Source organism: Benincasa hispida, chromosome 11 (assembly GCF_009727055.1).
Source record: "Benincasa hispida cultivar B227 chromosome 11, ASM972705v1, whole genome shotgun sequence".
NCBI lineage: Eukaryota > Viridiplantae > Streptophyta > Magnoliopsida > Cucurbitales > Cucurbitaceae > Benincasa > Benincasa hispida.
Window position 1 is genome coordinate 50,740,072 of NC_052359.1, and position 15,784 is coordinate 50,755,855.

Consider the following 15,784-nt stretch of genomic DNA (forward strand, 5'->3'; position numbering starts at 1 on the left):
AGAGTATAGAAAGTTTTACGGGTTGTTTAGGGTGCTGAGTTGAGATATGATGTATGGAATTCATATGTCTATGGAGTTCATACATATGTGAAATTCATATGCCTGTGTTTGAGATGCAAAATTATTTGGTTAGAGTTCATATGTTTGTGTTTGAGATGCAGAGTTGATTTTATATGTTAGGGATATCTGGTGTAGTTTTTTGCACTCTTGATAATCTGCTTTATGATGACTATTTTCGTTTTGAAACATTTTTATTCAATAAATTCTACCAATGTTTGTGTTGAATAAAGTATGAATTGCAATTTTTCTTTAAATTTTTTAAATTTTTCTTTCTTTCTTTCTTTCTTTTTTTCCTAATGAACAATAATTAACTCGCTACCTTTCTTGCAGGAATATAGTTAAATAAAATGAAAAAACAAAGAGAAATCAAAACTTTTAATTCATAATTTTTCTCCATGAATTTCATCATTATTTTCTTATTTTTCTTCTTCATCTTGTTGCTCTCTATTTTTACTCTATCATGATTTTTTTTTTTTTTTAAACTTTCATCGTTATCTTAGCAGTCAATGAAATACCACCATATTTCTTCAACAGTTTCACTTTTAATTCCTCCAAATTTGGAAGATCATTAGAGAACAAATCTTCATTTTCACTAATTCTTGTCAAAAGATGTTTCAAGAAAAAAATCTCTCCATTATATATATATTGGTTATGTGTTACAAACTTTTCAACTACATATATACTTTTCCAAATATTATTAACACTCATTTAGTATGTGAATTCAATTAAATAAAAATATATTTTACAAATTTCTTTGTGAATTCAATTAAAAATATTGCACTTATTGTAGACAAAATATCATTATTTATATAATCAATCCTACAACATACTTTTAACAGTCATCGGTCTTATAATAGTTGAAAGTGGTTGTCGAAGCTAATTATCGAAGATGATTTTCGTTGGAGTTTGCAGTTGGAGGTGATTTTTGAAGCCTGAAGTTGGTCACATGAAGGTGGTATTGGAGTTGGATGTTGGAGTTTTTCGTCAGAGATGGTTTTCGAAGCCCGAAGTTGGTCGTCGGAGCTGGTCGCACAAAGGTGGTTGTCGAAGTTGCTCATCGAAGATGATTTTCGCTAGAGTTCTTAGTTGGAGCTCGATGTTGGTCACATGAAGGTGGTATTGGAGTTGGTTGTCAAAGTTTGTCGTCAGAGGTGGTTGTCGAAGCCCAGAGTTGATCGGTGTTGCTCACTCGAAGGTGGTCATCAAAGTTGATCATCGGAGGTAATTTTCATTGGAGTTTATAGTCCGAGGTGGTTGCTAGAGCCCAAAATTGGTCGTCGAAGTTGGTCGCATGAAGGTGGTCATCGGAGATGGGTAGCCGGAGTTATCATCAGAGGTGGTTGCCAGAGCGCGAAATTGGTCGCTGAAGCTGTCATCAGAGGTGGTTATCAGAGCTTGGAGTTGGTTTCAAACTGTGGCAGTGATAGTTGCCAACAGTGGCTGATGGGCAGAGCCATTGAAAACATTAGAAAAAGAGAGAGTTGAAGTGAGTTTATAAAATATATCAATTCAACTCCACCAATATTTAAAATTGGTGGATCAAACATTGAGCTAGTATTATTATACAAACTCAACTCAACTCATGTTGGTGAGTCAAATACCTCTTTAATAAGTTCTATGAGGGCTCCCTTATTTATAGATCTTTACAAGGTCACTCCTAATCCTATTAGGAGAATCCCTGATATTTTAAATTAAATATTCAATAATATCTAACAAAAACTTTTCTCATTTAATATCTCATATTAAAAGGTTTAAAATAGTTAAATCATATTTAAATGTTTATCTTTTTAAATTTTATTTAATTTAAATCTCATTCAAATTAAATAATTAATTATTTGAATCATATTCAAATAAATTAATTCCTCATATTATAATTTGAATCGCATTCAAATAAACTTTATAATAAAATATATAATTAATTGTATCCAATATAATTAATATTTTCTCTCATAAATTTAAACATCTCATGTTTTTTTCAATATATTTTATCCCTATTAGTCTGTGGTGAGATAACAGTAGGGCCTTATAAACCTACTTATTATAAGCTCCAAAGATCCAATATTAATTAATTAAACTATTTAATTAAATTAATCTTCATTCATTAACTACAAGACAAACCACTATAGGCCCATAGTTGAAATCTTATGCTTTATACGATAAATTGTGTCCATAGATATAATCAGTATTAGTAAGTTGATCCACCATGAGTTGTTCATAGTTACAACTGGGTCAGATGTATGTTTTACCCTTGTAATTACCTTTTTTTCTTAAGTACATCTGATTTCTCTAATGAACAATTTGTTTATGATCTAACCTTAAACTAAGTCCCTCTCAGGCCAGTGAGAGGGTGGAGCCCCTTACTTAAGACCTGAAATCAACACTTAAGAGAACTACCCATATATTTACTGTATGCGGGAAGGAGTGAATTCCATCTGTGATGTTATGTTTCCAACTCCCCATTTAGTCAAGTCCTCAAAATGGTAGGCTTATTGAGTCGACAACTCGGACCACCCTCACTCAAAGAACTGATCTCACAGACAGAAGTTGATAAATCACTTCGAATTAAGATTGGGTCATAGATGATCATCTTATGAAATATTAATCTCGTCAATTTACAAACTTATAAAAAGAGATTATATATTTCTCGGTCCGATCCTATACAAACTCTTTGTATAGGATACCTCCACTCACATATCTCCACATGAACGGTCTGGATCAAAACATTTGTAACTATTAGAAAGTGGGTCGTATCCATAACGTCATCAGGATAAGACATCAAACCTTATCCATATACCATAGACTTTTAGACTATTTTTTGAATATGATCCACCTATATGTCAACTATATACTATTCAAGACTATATTTAATAACCTTGGATTTTTCTGATTTAATGGATAAATTAAAATTGTTGTATTAATAATTAAATTAATAAAATAATTAATTATGAGACTTTATGGCACAAATCCCAACACTAAGACACACTCACATTAAGACAATTGACCTACTCTTCATGATTTTGAAAAAAGTCTTTATTTTCTCTGATAGTCTATCACTGAATTTGTAATATTAGTAATACCATCAATAATCTGATACCGCTGATATAATTGATACATAGATATCATTGATAGTCTATCAATAATTTATTTCATTGATGAAACTGATATCAATGAGGTGTCAAAAAAGGAGAGAAGGTGCGAACCAAAAAAAAATCAGATTGTTATTTTTTAGGTTTTTTAGGTGTGTTCAAAAAACCAGACTACCCAAACCACCCAAACAAAAATAAAAAACAGATTGACCCAACCCAACCCGAATTACATATACAATAATAAAATAAATATATATATTTCTCTTTGATTAAATTTTGACTACTTCTAAATNATATTTCTTTTAAAATTGTTATGATGTTTATCTTCATTTAAAGTTTGTAATAAATATCATAGATATTTGATATTTAACCTTTGAATTTTATGAGATTTTAATTATTAGTTTTAATTATTAGTCATGTATTATAGATAAATTTACGTATTTTAAATTAATTAGAAAAAATAAATTACAACCCGACAATCCACTTTAGGATTGAGTTAGATTGGAGACTTTATTTGGATTTTTTGGGTTACCAACCCAACCAATCTAAATTTTTTGGTTGGTCCAAAAAAACACTCTCAATCCAATCTATGTGCACCCCTAGTTATTTTAATGTAAAGGAAAGTTTAAATTATTTGCTATATTTGCAAATAATAAGCCTGTTTTTGCCATTACATACAACTCCCCTAAAATTTGCCCCCATTTCTAAACGATCAGGGAGAGAATTGTAACATGAAAAAGGGGGGGAAATCTGGAAAATAAGCATTTGGAAAGGAGAAAATTAAAAAAAGAAAAAAATGATCGACTATAGATATATAAAGGACCTTAAAATACGAAACTGAGGAGCCACACCACACGGAAGGACTTCCAAATTTAGTACTGATCATTATTTAGACTTTTAAACTAACATTTGCATTTCTTTTAACCTAACATTTACATAGTTAATAACTAAGGTCTTATTAATTAAAGTTGTAACTCACACATTATGATGAAATATCCGTGAGAGAATTCGTGTGAAACTAAGTACACATTTTATTTAGAGAGAATATAATTGGTTTGCGCACCAGCAAATGTGAGCAATGCATCAGCAGATTATAGGCGGCTTCTTTTGGCTAGAGCAGCAGGCTTGAAACTGGCAATCCCAGTTATTTCTCTGCCAGTTACCAAAGTGTTGATGTCGTACGTACCTTCGTATGTATAGATTGGTTCCAAATCACAGAATGCCTGAGAGGTGTTGCAAAAAATAAAAACAAACAAACTTTAGAAAACGGATATTTAACCTCGATATTATTATTATTATCATCATCATCATCATCGTTTTCCAAATTGATGCTTGTTTCCACCAACTCTTCTCACTGTTGGTTTTCATATTTCGGCTTGATTTGTTAAAAATATTTGTAGAAAGTGCATAATAAAACAATAAAACTTGTAAAAGTATGTTTATAACTTTAATTTTCGAGAACTAAAAACCAGAAAGAAAAAACACTTCTCTTAAGCACTAATTAATGACTTTTCAAGTTCTTAAAAATACTTGTTTTGTACTTAAAAACACATTTATAAACACTTGAAAAGTCATTCTAAACAAGCTCGTCATCACAATAAACCTCTTTCGATGTTGGATTTTATGAAAATTTTAAAAAAATTGCTTTTCGTGGGACAAAAACATATCTAACCCTTTGAAACTCACATTTCGATCAGAAACGAGTTCTAAAAAAGGTGCTATTTCGGAAGTATCGAAACTTAAAAGGGATTATTTTGGACGATATCTGCCATAAATCAAGAAGCAAGTAAATTTGCAAACCTTTGCAACTAGAAAGTCTGATAAAATCCCATTGCCTCCAAGCAACTCACGTCCTAGAGCAACACTTTCCCTAGCCCTCATAGTGATCCATGCCTGGTGCAAATATAAGAAACATATATTAATGAAAGAGGGAGTAGTTAATTAGTATTCATCAAGTAAATTTGGGTTAATCCTAAGCTCTAACCTTCCCCAAGCTTGCTTGGCCTGGAGTCATCGTGCCCTTTTCATATAATTTGCAAAGTCGCCAACCAATGAGGAACATTGCTTGAACATTTCCCAGCATCAGAACAAGCTTCTGTTGGTTAACTTGAAAAGCTGCTAATGGTGCTCCAAATTGTTCCCTCTCCTTCAAATATCTGAATCATAAGACATTAGAAATATAATGCCGAGATTTTGCAGTTAATAGATCAATTAGAAGAAAATGCTAACCTGTGACACATGTCGTAAACGCCCATTGCTATGCCAATGGGTTGCCAGGCAACCATTACACGCGAAACCGCTAGAACCTGTTCCATAAAGCAGTAATTATAACAAGAGAATTAGTGAAAATGTTGATAAAAAGAAACTAAATTCAAGAAGAGAATATTTCTCTTAACAAGCCCAATGAATTGATTTTCAGATTTTTTATCACATAAGTGAGCTTCAACTTGTATTGCGAAAGTATTGGGCATACCCAATCATTCATAATTTTTGTCACATTTCAAATCAAACACGAATGTCCCAAATCCCTTCGTTTGATTATGGGGAAAGGGAGAAGAATAAAAATGTTAAGCATGGAAAATTTTATCTAGAAAAAGAGGTGAGAAACATAGTAAAATCTGAAAGTATCCACTGAACCTTCAAACCAAATTAAAATTAGAATATAGAAAATTCTGGAAGCCACTGACACAATGGAAATACCCCATTTTATCAAGAGAAATAAAGACACGACAACTTTCCCTTTGCAGGTATGACTTGCTTTCTAATGCGTGGATACAAGCTGAAATGTGCAATAAGACAAGAATAAGAACATTAAAAAAGGAAACTTACTTTGTTTGTATCCTTGAAAGAATTTACACCAGGTAACCTATCTCCATCAGGTACAAAAACTTTGTCCATTACAATGTCTCCATTTTGAACTATCCGCAAACCAATTTTATTTTCAATCTTTGTAACCATCAGACCAGGGGCATTTTTCTTGATTATAAATCTGAAGGGCCAAAAAAGAACAAGAATCCATGAGAAAAAGTTATATGGGTAAAATAATTGCAAATCAAGTACAAAAATTGACATAAAAAGTAGTTGGCTTCTTCTTGCCGCCACCTTTCAGTTATTCCTAGTTTTTTTCTGAATAGTGCAAATGTATCAACTCTAGAAGTTAGAGTTGTTCAAATGATGTGAACCAGTGAAACTACTAGTAAAACGCATATTTTTTATAAGTAAATTTTGGATTTTAGTTGCTCCTAAATGCCTTTTTTCAGGCAGACTCAGCATGTGACATGAAAAAGAGGGAGGCGTGAGTCTAGGCCTAATGTGCAAACTGCTTACCATGGGAGGGGGGAAGAAAGGGCTTCTTGGAAGTATTGTGGACATGACAGAGAATTTAACCTTTCATGAGTACCACAAGGAGGACTACTCAGTTTGCTTCTTTCAGAAATTAATTCTAAAAGATATCGTTCTTACAGATGATAGTTAAATAAAGGGAAACATGTAATGCAAATATGTTTAAATTTATAAGTTTCAGTATCAAGTTGAGAAATGGGAAGTCTTCTGCATGTGTCATACATTTTTTTATATAAATACTTGACAATCATAGCAACAAATGATAGTGAGGAGCACTTATAGAACCTAGTACTTACCCATTTATTTCATTTGTAATTATATTCCTGGCAAAAATTACCAATAAATCAGCAAATGTGCTGTTTCCTATCCAGCGTTTTTTCCCCTCTATTAGCCAACCTCCCTCAACCTGGTTGTCTCAATGTCACATAACAATAAAAAGTTTAGATGGTAAACTGTGGCAAACTGGCAATTATTGGAAAGCCATTCCTACAGTCACAAATGACAGACAAGAGAGTGGAGAGTGCTAAACCTTTGTTGCTGTTGTTCTTAAACCACTGGCATCACTTCCATTTTCAGGCTCAGTCAAAGCCTACAGAATAGGAAAAGATTTGTTCGATTAACTGAAAATTAAGCACATGCTACAAAATTGATATCAAGTTCAATTACAACCTCCTTACCCAACAAGCGACAGTGTCGAGCTTAGCCAAGGAAGGTAAATATTTCTGCTTTTGCTCCTCCGATCCACATAGAGCTATTATTGAGGATCAATAGATATGAAATCTCAAACACTTAAGCACCTTATATGTAAACAAGGGTACTAACATACAGTTCCAAGAGTATGATAACTGAGAGGTAACTCCAAATACTTACCGATGGTGAGCATTGCCAGGGATGAATGCACCAGAATGAAAGTGGAACAACTTGCATCAACTCTGGCTACTTCAGCAACAGCAATAGCACTTCCAGTAATAGACAGACCAGGACACCCATAACCCTGATAGGCCAAAAACTCGGATATACTAAAACAATTTGATGTGGATTCAAGAGTTGAAACAGAAACAAAAAGCAAGTACCTTGATAGTACCACCAGCAATGCGCAAGTTACCAAGCTTTGGAATAACATCAAATGGAAACTCTGCCTTCTCCCAATACTGAAAAGGTAAAACTTCCAGATCAACAAACTTTAGAGGTTGTAGTTTAAACAAGCAAAAGACACACCATACACAAAATGAATCTTGAAGGTGAATTGGCAGCCAATACGAAGTCCACCTTTTCGTACACAAACATGTTTCATTTCCTTCAAATAGATAAGTGGGAGAAAAAATAGCACCTTTGTCATAATTGGAGCGATTTCTTTTTCCACGCACTGTCTCACTTTTTTTCTGAGAGCTTGCTCCTCGGGAGTCAATAGGTCGTTGAATTGATAGTAGTCCGAAACTGTAATTATCCAAAAGCAAATTTCAAGAATGGGAAAATAAACAAACAAACAAACAAGATGAAGGGTGACACTAAAGGACAAAAAGAAGTTATTTCAATACTCATGAGTGCAACTAATACCCTATGGCTACTAGATCCCGATGGTGCAGTAACTGGTGATCTTTAAAAGTACAAAGCAAAAATATTAGTGTACAGATTAATTAGTTAGACAGTCGTAAACATAACAACTATGTCTAATACACAGTTTTAAAAAAATAATAATAAAAATAAAACAAATGTAAGAGCAACAGCGAATGTTCCTCAAAATTATGACCTAAAATTTCCCAGGAAATGTGCAGTTCAGTACATTGTGAAGAAATGGAAGGAGTTAGACCAAATGTAAATGCATGAGCTAAAGCCTATCAGAAAAAAAGATGACAGTCGGAAATAGAACTAGAAGCAGTGGAGGTCAAACCGGAAGGAGGAAAGGTAGATGCAGAAGTTGCTTGAGGGAATGCAACAGAAACATCCAGCGCGGGTAAACCGAAGTAGGAACTTCTTGCATTCTTGTTCTTATCATCTGCAACATTTTCATCAATTTTACAGAAGAATAAAAATCCTAATAGTCAAAGAATAAGATTCAAACAACAGAAACGGATAATAATTAAACAACTCCCTAGGAAAAATCGCAATTACAACAAATCTCAGAAGCTCAACGTGAAGTAAAATGTTAATCGAGAATTTGTAGCGACCGACGAAAATAAAATGCATCGTTTCCCTCCTACAGGTACTCATCCAACATATTTAACATACTAATTTCCAAGGGGAAAATGCACAATCACATACATACTACCATCAAACTCTAAGGATTTTGAAAAATCGGAAATCAATCAAATAGATGAAATTGATCTTCATTCTGATATCCGACTCCACCATTACATGACATAGAGAAAACAAACTTGCTATAGCATGGATCAAGCATCATATCAAATGTAAACAAAAAATTTCAACTACAGATCTTTTAAATTCTTAGGAGAAACTCGTGAAAATAAGACTCAGGGTCAAGGAATCCAACTCACCTTGGCAATTCATTCTGGCGTCAACCGTCATGTTCTGAAGAAAAAGAAGCTACAAGACTGGAGTGAGCTTGAGAATTGAAACAAGTCTAGTATCTTGTTAATCGGGGATCGACAATGGAGAGAAGAAAGAAAGATGGAGGGAACTGAAAATGGGGGGACCGCCGATTCGAATCGGTAAATCGGACACGAATAAACCAAGTGGCTACTTCGCTGGATATGGATATCGGATAGAAGTTACGTGCACGCAATTTTAAGATATCCACTTTTTTAGTTCGTCCCGAATTAAGGTAAGTATGAACAGTGATAAATAAATGGATTTTATGATTGAATATAACAAAACCTAGTCTCTCTTTTTTAAGCACAATAAAACCTACGTTATTCTTATTACATAGTTTTATTTCCGGTTCCTCAAGTTTTCAATTGAGTTGGATCGAGCGAATTGGGATGAAAATAAGGATGAAAATAGATATGAGATAAACATCATTATGATGATTGGTACAAATTTTGTAATTTTAAACATAGAAATAAGCTATTTTTATACTTCCAATATACTTTATGATACTCATAAAAAAACTTTAGTTTTCTTCATGTCCACCTTCTCCTATCTTTTAATACATTTCTTTATTCTTTTAATATCTTATGTATTATTAAAATTAATTAATTTGAGTTAATTATTATATCAAAACTAATATTTAGTAATCATTTGGTTTTTTTATTTTTGTTTTTGAAAATGAAGTCTATTTCATCCACATTTCTTATAATAATTTTGCATCTATAATGATTAAATTCTTAACTAAATTCCAAAAACAGAATTAATTTTTTGAAGGCTACTTTTTTTAGTTCTAAAAATTTGGCTTGGTTTTTTTTAAGAAAAATAGATAACAAAGTAAAAAATTTGGAAGTGGAAGTAGTGTATATAAGGTTAATTTTTAAAACAAAAATAAAAAAACAAAATAGTTACCAAATGTGGCCTAAATTCTTAGTTTATAAAATTATAGTGTATGAATTTAATTACTCCAATTTAATAAATAATATATATGTGTGTGTTTAGTAAATTAGTTTACATATACACATATATTCACACTTGTTTTTAATAAACAATCAAGAATCCATGTAATAAAATTATCAATTAATTAATTAATTATATTTATAGTTAGTTAATGATCATTATGATTAATATAAATTCAATAATTATAATTAGTTTAATATTGGTTAATTAGAATTCATTAATTGTTATATTGATTAATACATCATAATTATATAAACTCATCAAATTAATCCCATCAAATTATGTCATCTAGTAACTTTAATTATAAAATATTCATTTTACAAATACTTGTAATTAATAGTTTAACTAATATTGTTAAGTAATTAATTTTTCTCAATTTATCAATTAATTTGTTAAATTTTTATAGAGTTTTCATGGTTAATTTTACAAATTAAGTACAAAAATTATTTATTTTCATAAAATTCGAATAACATTCCTATACACAACCAAACACAATATTCCTTTATTTCCAACAATCTTATTCTCATACTTATTATTCCTAGATGTTCTTAATTTTTAGGCATATATTAAATCTTAATCCAAATGACTTATAGGTGTATTTGGTATTTAAAATTTTAAGATGTAACTTTTTACTTTTAAATTTTTTAGAATAGGTTGAAAAAATCATCTAGCATTCTTTTTATTATTCTTTTTAATTCCTTTTTATACTCGTGAGTATCCACAGCATTTGAGTATAAACTCGTAAATATTAAATCCATGGGGCCACAATTAGGGAACTAACCAAGGAGACGATTAATATCCCACTACCCTTTCTTCCTATTGGCCCAATCTCAACCAACAATATCATGGGACAATAGAATTAATAGATCTCTAGATAAATTTAAAACACTTAGGATATGTTTGGGATAAAAACTCTCGTAGGTGTATAACAACCCACCTATTGCTACAGTAAATATTTTATATTCCCAATTAGTTATATTTGCTACAGTAATTACTATTTATTATAGTTCTTCCTGTTTGACATTCATAGTTTTTTTAATTCTTTACTACAGTATTTACTATTTACTTCTCAAACTAAAATAGTATGCACTTCAAACACATATTATTATAACTCAAACTAAAATAATCTACACTCCAAAGACAAACTATTATGACCTAACAACTTAAAGATTATAATAACCAACTCTTTATCTCTAATGCTCCTTAACGTGCACACCAAACATTAAATTTCTAATCTCATGAGGAAGAATACTCAAGGAGAGGTTGGCAAACCTCATATTATTAATTTTACATTGATTTTAGCTTAGGTGAACATTTTTTTTTCTAATAATATTGGACAATCGCCATTCCCTTTCAAGTTCTTCCCCCATCCCCTGTTATCTTATTCCATTGGGCACTTTGATGAAACCTAGAAGAAAAGACCTTTAAGAAGGCTTTTAACCTATCCAACCAAACCGAGGACAATACTAATTGTTGATTAATAAGAAGCTTGTGAGATAAGAATCTCAAATGAAAAAAGCATACAGATAAGGAGTTTTAATTTCTTGGCATATATTCGTTTAGTGTATACGGATATTAAATATTTTTAATTTAAATATCTAAGATAATTAATGTTTATATTTTGTATAGGCAAGATAATTAATATTAAAAGTTAAATAGTTGGGTTTGTTTCACCAATTTTATACAAAACTATAATTCATTAATTCATTAATTAAGAGAACCATTAATGTTGTCATAAATTAAATTTATTATTATTTAATATGTTTTTATATTATTTAATTATTTAATCATTAATTAAATTATTTTATTTATTTACTAAAAATAATAAAATGAATATAAATGAACTAGATTATTAATAATTAACAACAATAATGTATATTAAATAGTTGAATAAATATTAATGATAAATCTATTGATTGAAATTTATTAAGTCTAAATAATATATTTATATTTAATAAAATTAATAGTCGTTATTATATTAATTTATTAATTTTATTAATCTATATTTTTTTCCAAGTATATAAATTCTACTAGGATGGAGGGTATTAGAAAATACATGCCAAATGTGTTTTAAAACACAACACATTGAATAATCACATTTGAGGCTTAAAAAAGTGAAATACTATAAAATAAACAAAAATATTAAAATGTTTCTTTAAAAATCCATTACAAAACTTGCAAAACAAATATGTTCTAAGAGCTTTGGGGAAGACATTGAAAATTGAGAAGTTAGGTATGAAATTAAGTTTGGGTGTGTGATTTAGGACCGTTTGGATTGACTTGGGAAAAAAGTATTTTTCATAAAATTCATTTTTATTTAAACACTTTTGATAAAAATTTATTATAATACATTTGAAAAACCATTTTGAATGATTGTTAAATATTCCAATTTATTTCAAACTGACTTATTTTTTAAATTAATCACTTGCATTCCAAACACACCCTTAATTTTCGTTTATGGCTTGTTTGTTTTTGTGAGAATCTCGGTAACCAAATTCTTCCTATGCTTAATTATAGATGTCTGAGATTATAGATACCCAAATTTGTTTTATATAAAAATATTTTTACAGACTCAATCCAATTGTTCGGGTTGTAAGTTTTTTCAACCCAAATAATTATTATTAAATAATGAACCCAACCTAACCATGAAATTTGGATTGGGTTGGTTCGGGTTATTTTGTTCAACTATTTAAATTTTTGTTAAAAATAAGTAAAATGTTAACATGTAAAACTCTATTTAATTATTTTCAAATATTAAATTAAGATTAACAATTGAATTTCAATTTATATTAAGAAAATTTTCTTTTCAAAGTGTTGAAATTTTGTTTTTAAGAGCTTTTGGAGAATGAATTGTACAAAAAATACAATGAAATTAAATAAAACTAAAATTAATATATATATATATATATATAATCGTATCATAAGTAAAAAACATATATTTTAAAATTAATTATATAATTCAGGTTTGGGTTATTTAGTGAATCCATGAATCAATCTAATTCATAAAAATTTGATTTATTTGAATCAAATAGCTCAAAATGAGTTTATAACACAACTCAAACCGTACGAGTTGGTTTGGATTGATCAGATTTTTCAGGTCATTGATTTTTTGAACATCTTTGAATACCTTCGATTTACGTAATGTTCTAAAAACGTCAATTATGACTATTCATGTTTTTATTAATTTAATATTATGTTTTAAAATAAGTTTAATTTATAAATATCTTAAAAATAATTTCAATAGTAGTACAAGAACATATTTGTATTTATTAATTTAACATTATGTTTTAAAGTAAACTTAATTTATAAAAATTTTAAAGATAATTTCAATAATAGTATACGAGAAAAAAGTTGCTAAATATAGAAGTTTTGCATCGTAAATAAATATAGAATTGATGGTGTATCGAAATTCCCTACATACTATATACAAATGAGTTTTATGTTTTATGAATGGAGAATGGAGCCCTAATTTTAAGTAACGTCACCCATTCATAAAACAAAGTTGTATGTAGTGTATTTGGATAGATGTCGATTTCATATTTGTTCATATTTTGTGCACATGTACATACAAATTCAACAAGAAGTAAAGTAGAGGAAGAGTCCGCTTCGGTTGACTTGAGAATTTTTTTTTTTAAAAAAATTAATTTTTATTTAAATTTTTGGATAAAAAATAGTTTAAAATATGCTTCAAATGCTATTTTGAGTGTTTTTTAAATATTCTAATTTTTTCTAAATGATTTATTTTTTAAATTAAATTCTTAAAAATGTATTTCAAACCTACCGAAAATGTGTATCTTATTTAACTTTTAATTGTGAAAATCATTTTAGAAAAGTTGAAATTATTTTCAAGTAACATTTCGAAATAGTTATTGAGATGTATTTCGAACCATATTTATGAATAGAGTTTAACTAGAAAATAAGCTCAAAATTTTGGTTTTCCAGCAAATAGAAACGAAACTCGCTCAATTGCGTTTCCAAAAGGGAAAGAGAAAAAAAAATGGGAGAAGAGAAGAAGCGATGATTGACGCTAGTGGTAAGTGGCCAGCGACAAAGACCCCATCAGATAGGAGAGAAGAGAAGGCCACGGATGAAGATGACGGAGAGAAAGGAAATTTCAACTAAATTAGAGTTTAGGGTTTGAAGATTCTAACATATAAACTTTTTACTTTTTGATCGCTAGCACGTGTTTGTTGAGCTAGATCATTTTGGTCAAATTTTAAAAAAAATCAAAAGAAATTTTTAACTTTTACATTTTTTGTTTATCTATTTATGACTTTAAAAATACTTTATAGATATTTAATTTAAGTTTATGTCGATGTGATATCTAAACTTTCAATTTTGTGTTCGATAAATTCATAAATGAAAAAATACTCAATTTTAAAGAATAGGCATTTATTCCTTGAGTTTTAAGGAATAAGTTTAAAAGGTCTTTATACAAATAAATTCATTAAATTTAAATAGAAAATTTATTAAATGACTTATGTGACAATGACTTAAAAAGTAAAAATATATATTTAATATTTCCCTGTTCTCTCTCTTCTTTCTCCCCTCACTCTACTCCTTGTTCTTTTTCATCCATCTCCATTGCCAAATCTTTGGAAAGAAATAAAAAAATCCTAACTTCTCCGCCACACCCATTATCTCAAAGGTTTGAGACGGTACGATGATCTGCTTTATAATCATATGGTATGTTCAGTTCGTTTTTTGTCATAATAGAAAAAGCAGCTTCAAGAAAGAATAAAAAACTCAAAGTGGATTATGTATAATGTTTCTATCTAATACACATTTATAGTTTTCTAATTTCCTCAATGTCTAAATTTGAGTCTTTCTTGAGTTCTTCATGCTGGGAGTTTCGTATGTTATACTCGTAAATTTGTATCTTTATATTAGAAATCCTCCATGGTCAGCCATTAAAGTGCACTAGAGATGTGAATCATGACATTTTTTACGAGTCAAATTAATTGGTATTTTACTATAATGAGAGGGACATGGGAGCTCGTAGAGCTCACTTAACCAAACAAGGCATCGATTCTTGCGGAGGCTCTCCCTCTTTTCAAGTTTTTCCCTTATCAAGCACTGTTTGTCATCTCTTGATCTTGTCTTGCTCTAGTTTAAGCTTCTTTTCTGTATAGAAAATGGAGGGGGGGGGGGGGGGTTAGTTCTTTCCAAAGATTCGTTAATAGAGAGGGAGGAGAAAGAAGAAAAAGGAGAGAGAGGGGAGAAAGAAGAAAGGAGAGATCAATATTAAAAACATATTTTTATTTTCCAAATCATCTTGCCACATAAGCCATTTAATAAATTTTTGTTGGAAACGGTAGGACCCTCAAAATGACAAACAATAAACGGTCAAGGCACGGCGGTCAAGCAAATAGCAAAAACCTGCAAAACAGAAACTCGTTATATGCTAAGTCGAGAGACGTTTCGCGGCTCTACCTAAGTGTGCAAGCAGGTCTGAAGATTTTCCACGTTGTCTCCAGTATAAAACAACCAAAAGAAACCCGATCAAAAATGCACCGTTACCGACCGACTAGAACACGCACCCTTTCTAAACCCACTGCTCGAAAAACTAAAATGGAAGAGTCAGGAGAGGAAGAATGGAATGAAGTGAAAAATGAATTGTGTATTCGAACTGCTGAAGGCCACGCCTTTTATAGGCCTTCAGCATGGAACGGTAAGGAGTGAAAAAGGCGGTGAACCTCAGAACATGCACGGACAAAATGCTTGCACGCGGACGAAGCGGAACGGGGAGGACCTTTTCCTTTCTTTTTTTCTTTCGGTTAAAAGAATAAAAT

At 30.5% G+C, this 15,784-nt stretch overlaps 1 protein-coding gene across 1 annotated transcript; it reads right to left on the minus strand.

The window, feature by feature from the left end:
* Positions 1-3,976: 3,976 nt before the first annotated feature.
* LOC120092092 (acyl-coenzyme A oxidase 4, peroxisomal) lies at positions 3,977-9,207 on the minus strand. Its single transcript, XM_039050293.1, has 13 exons — positions 8,984-9,207; positions 8,380-8,484; positions 7,819-7,925; positions 7,562-7,639; positions 7,359-7,482; positions 7,166-7,239; positions 7,018-7,077; positions 6,785-6,894; positions 5,976-6,135; positions 5,376-5,452; positions 5,131-5,302; positions 4,947-5,039; positions 3,977-4,369 (listed from the first exon to the last, which is right to left on the minus strand). Exons 1-13 carry the CDS (start codon positions 9,012-9,014, stop codon positions 4,238-4,240), a joined length of 1,323 nt encoding a protein of 440 aa, XP_038906221.1. The 5' UTR covers positions 9,015-9,207; the 3' UTR covers positions 3,977-4,237.
* Positions 9,208-15,784: the final 6,577 nt, after the last annotated feature.

What these genes read in the sequence shown, in the direction of transcription:
- LOC120092092 (XM_039050293.1), bottom strand. Translation starts at nt 9,014, where the DNA reads ATGACGGTTGACGCCAGAATGAATTGCCAAG. An exon ending in CGCCAGAATGAATTGCCAAG is followed by an intron (nt 8,485 to 8,983) that starts GTGAGTTGGATT and finishes AAAATGTTGCAG; the next exon opens with ATGATAAGAACAAGAATGCA. An exon ending in TAAGAACAACAGCAACAAAG is followed by an intron (nt 6,895 to 7,017) that starts GTTTAGCACTCT and finishes TGAGACAACCAG; the next exon opens with GTTGAGGGAGGTTGGCTAAT.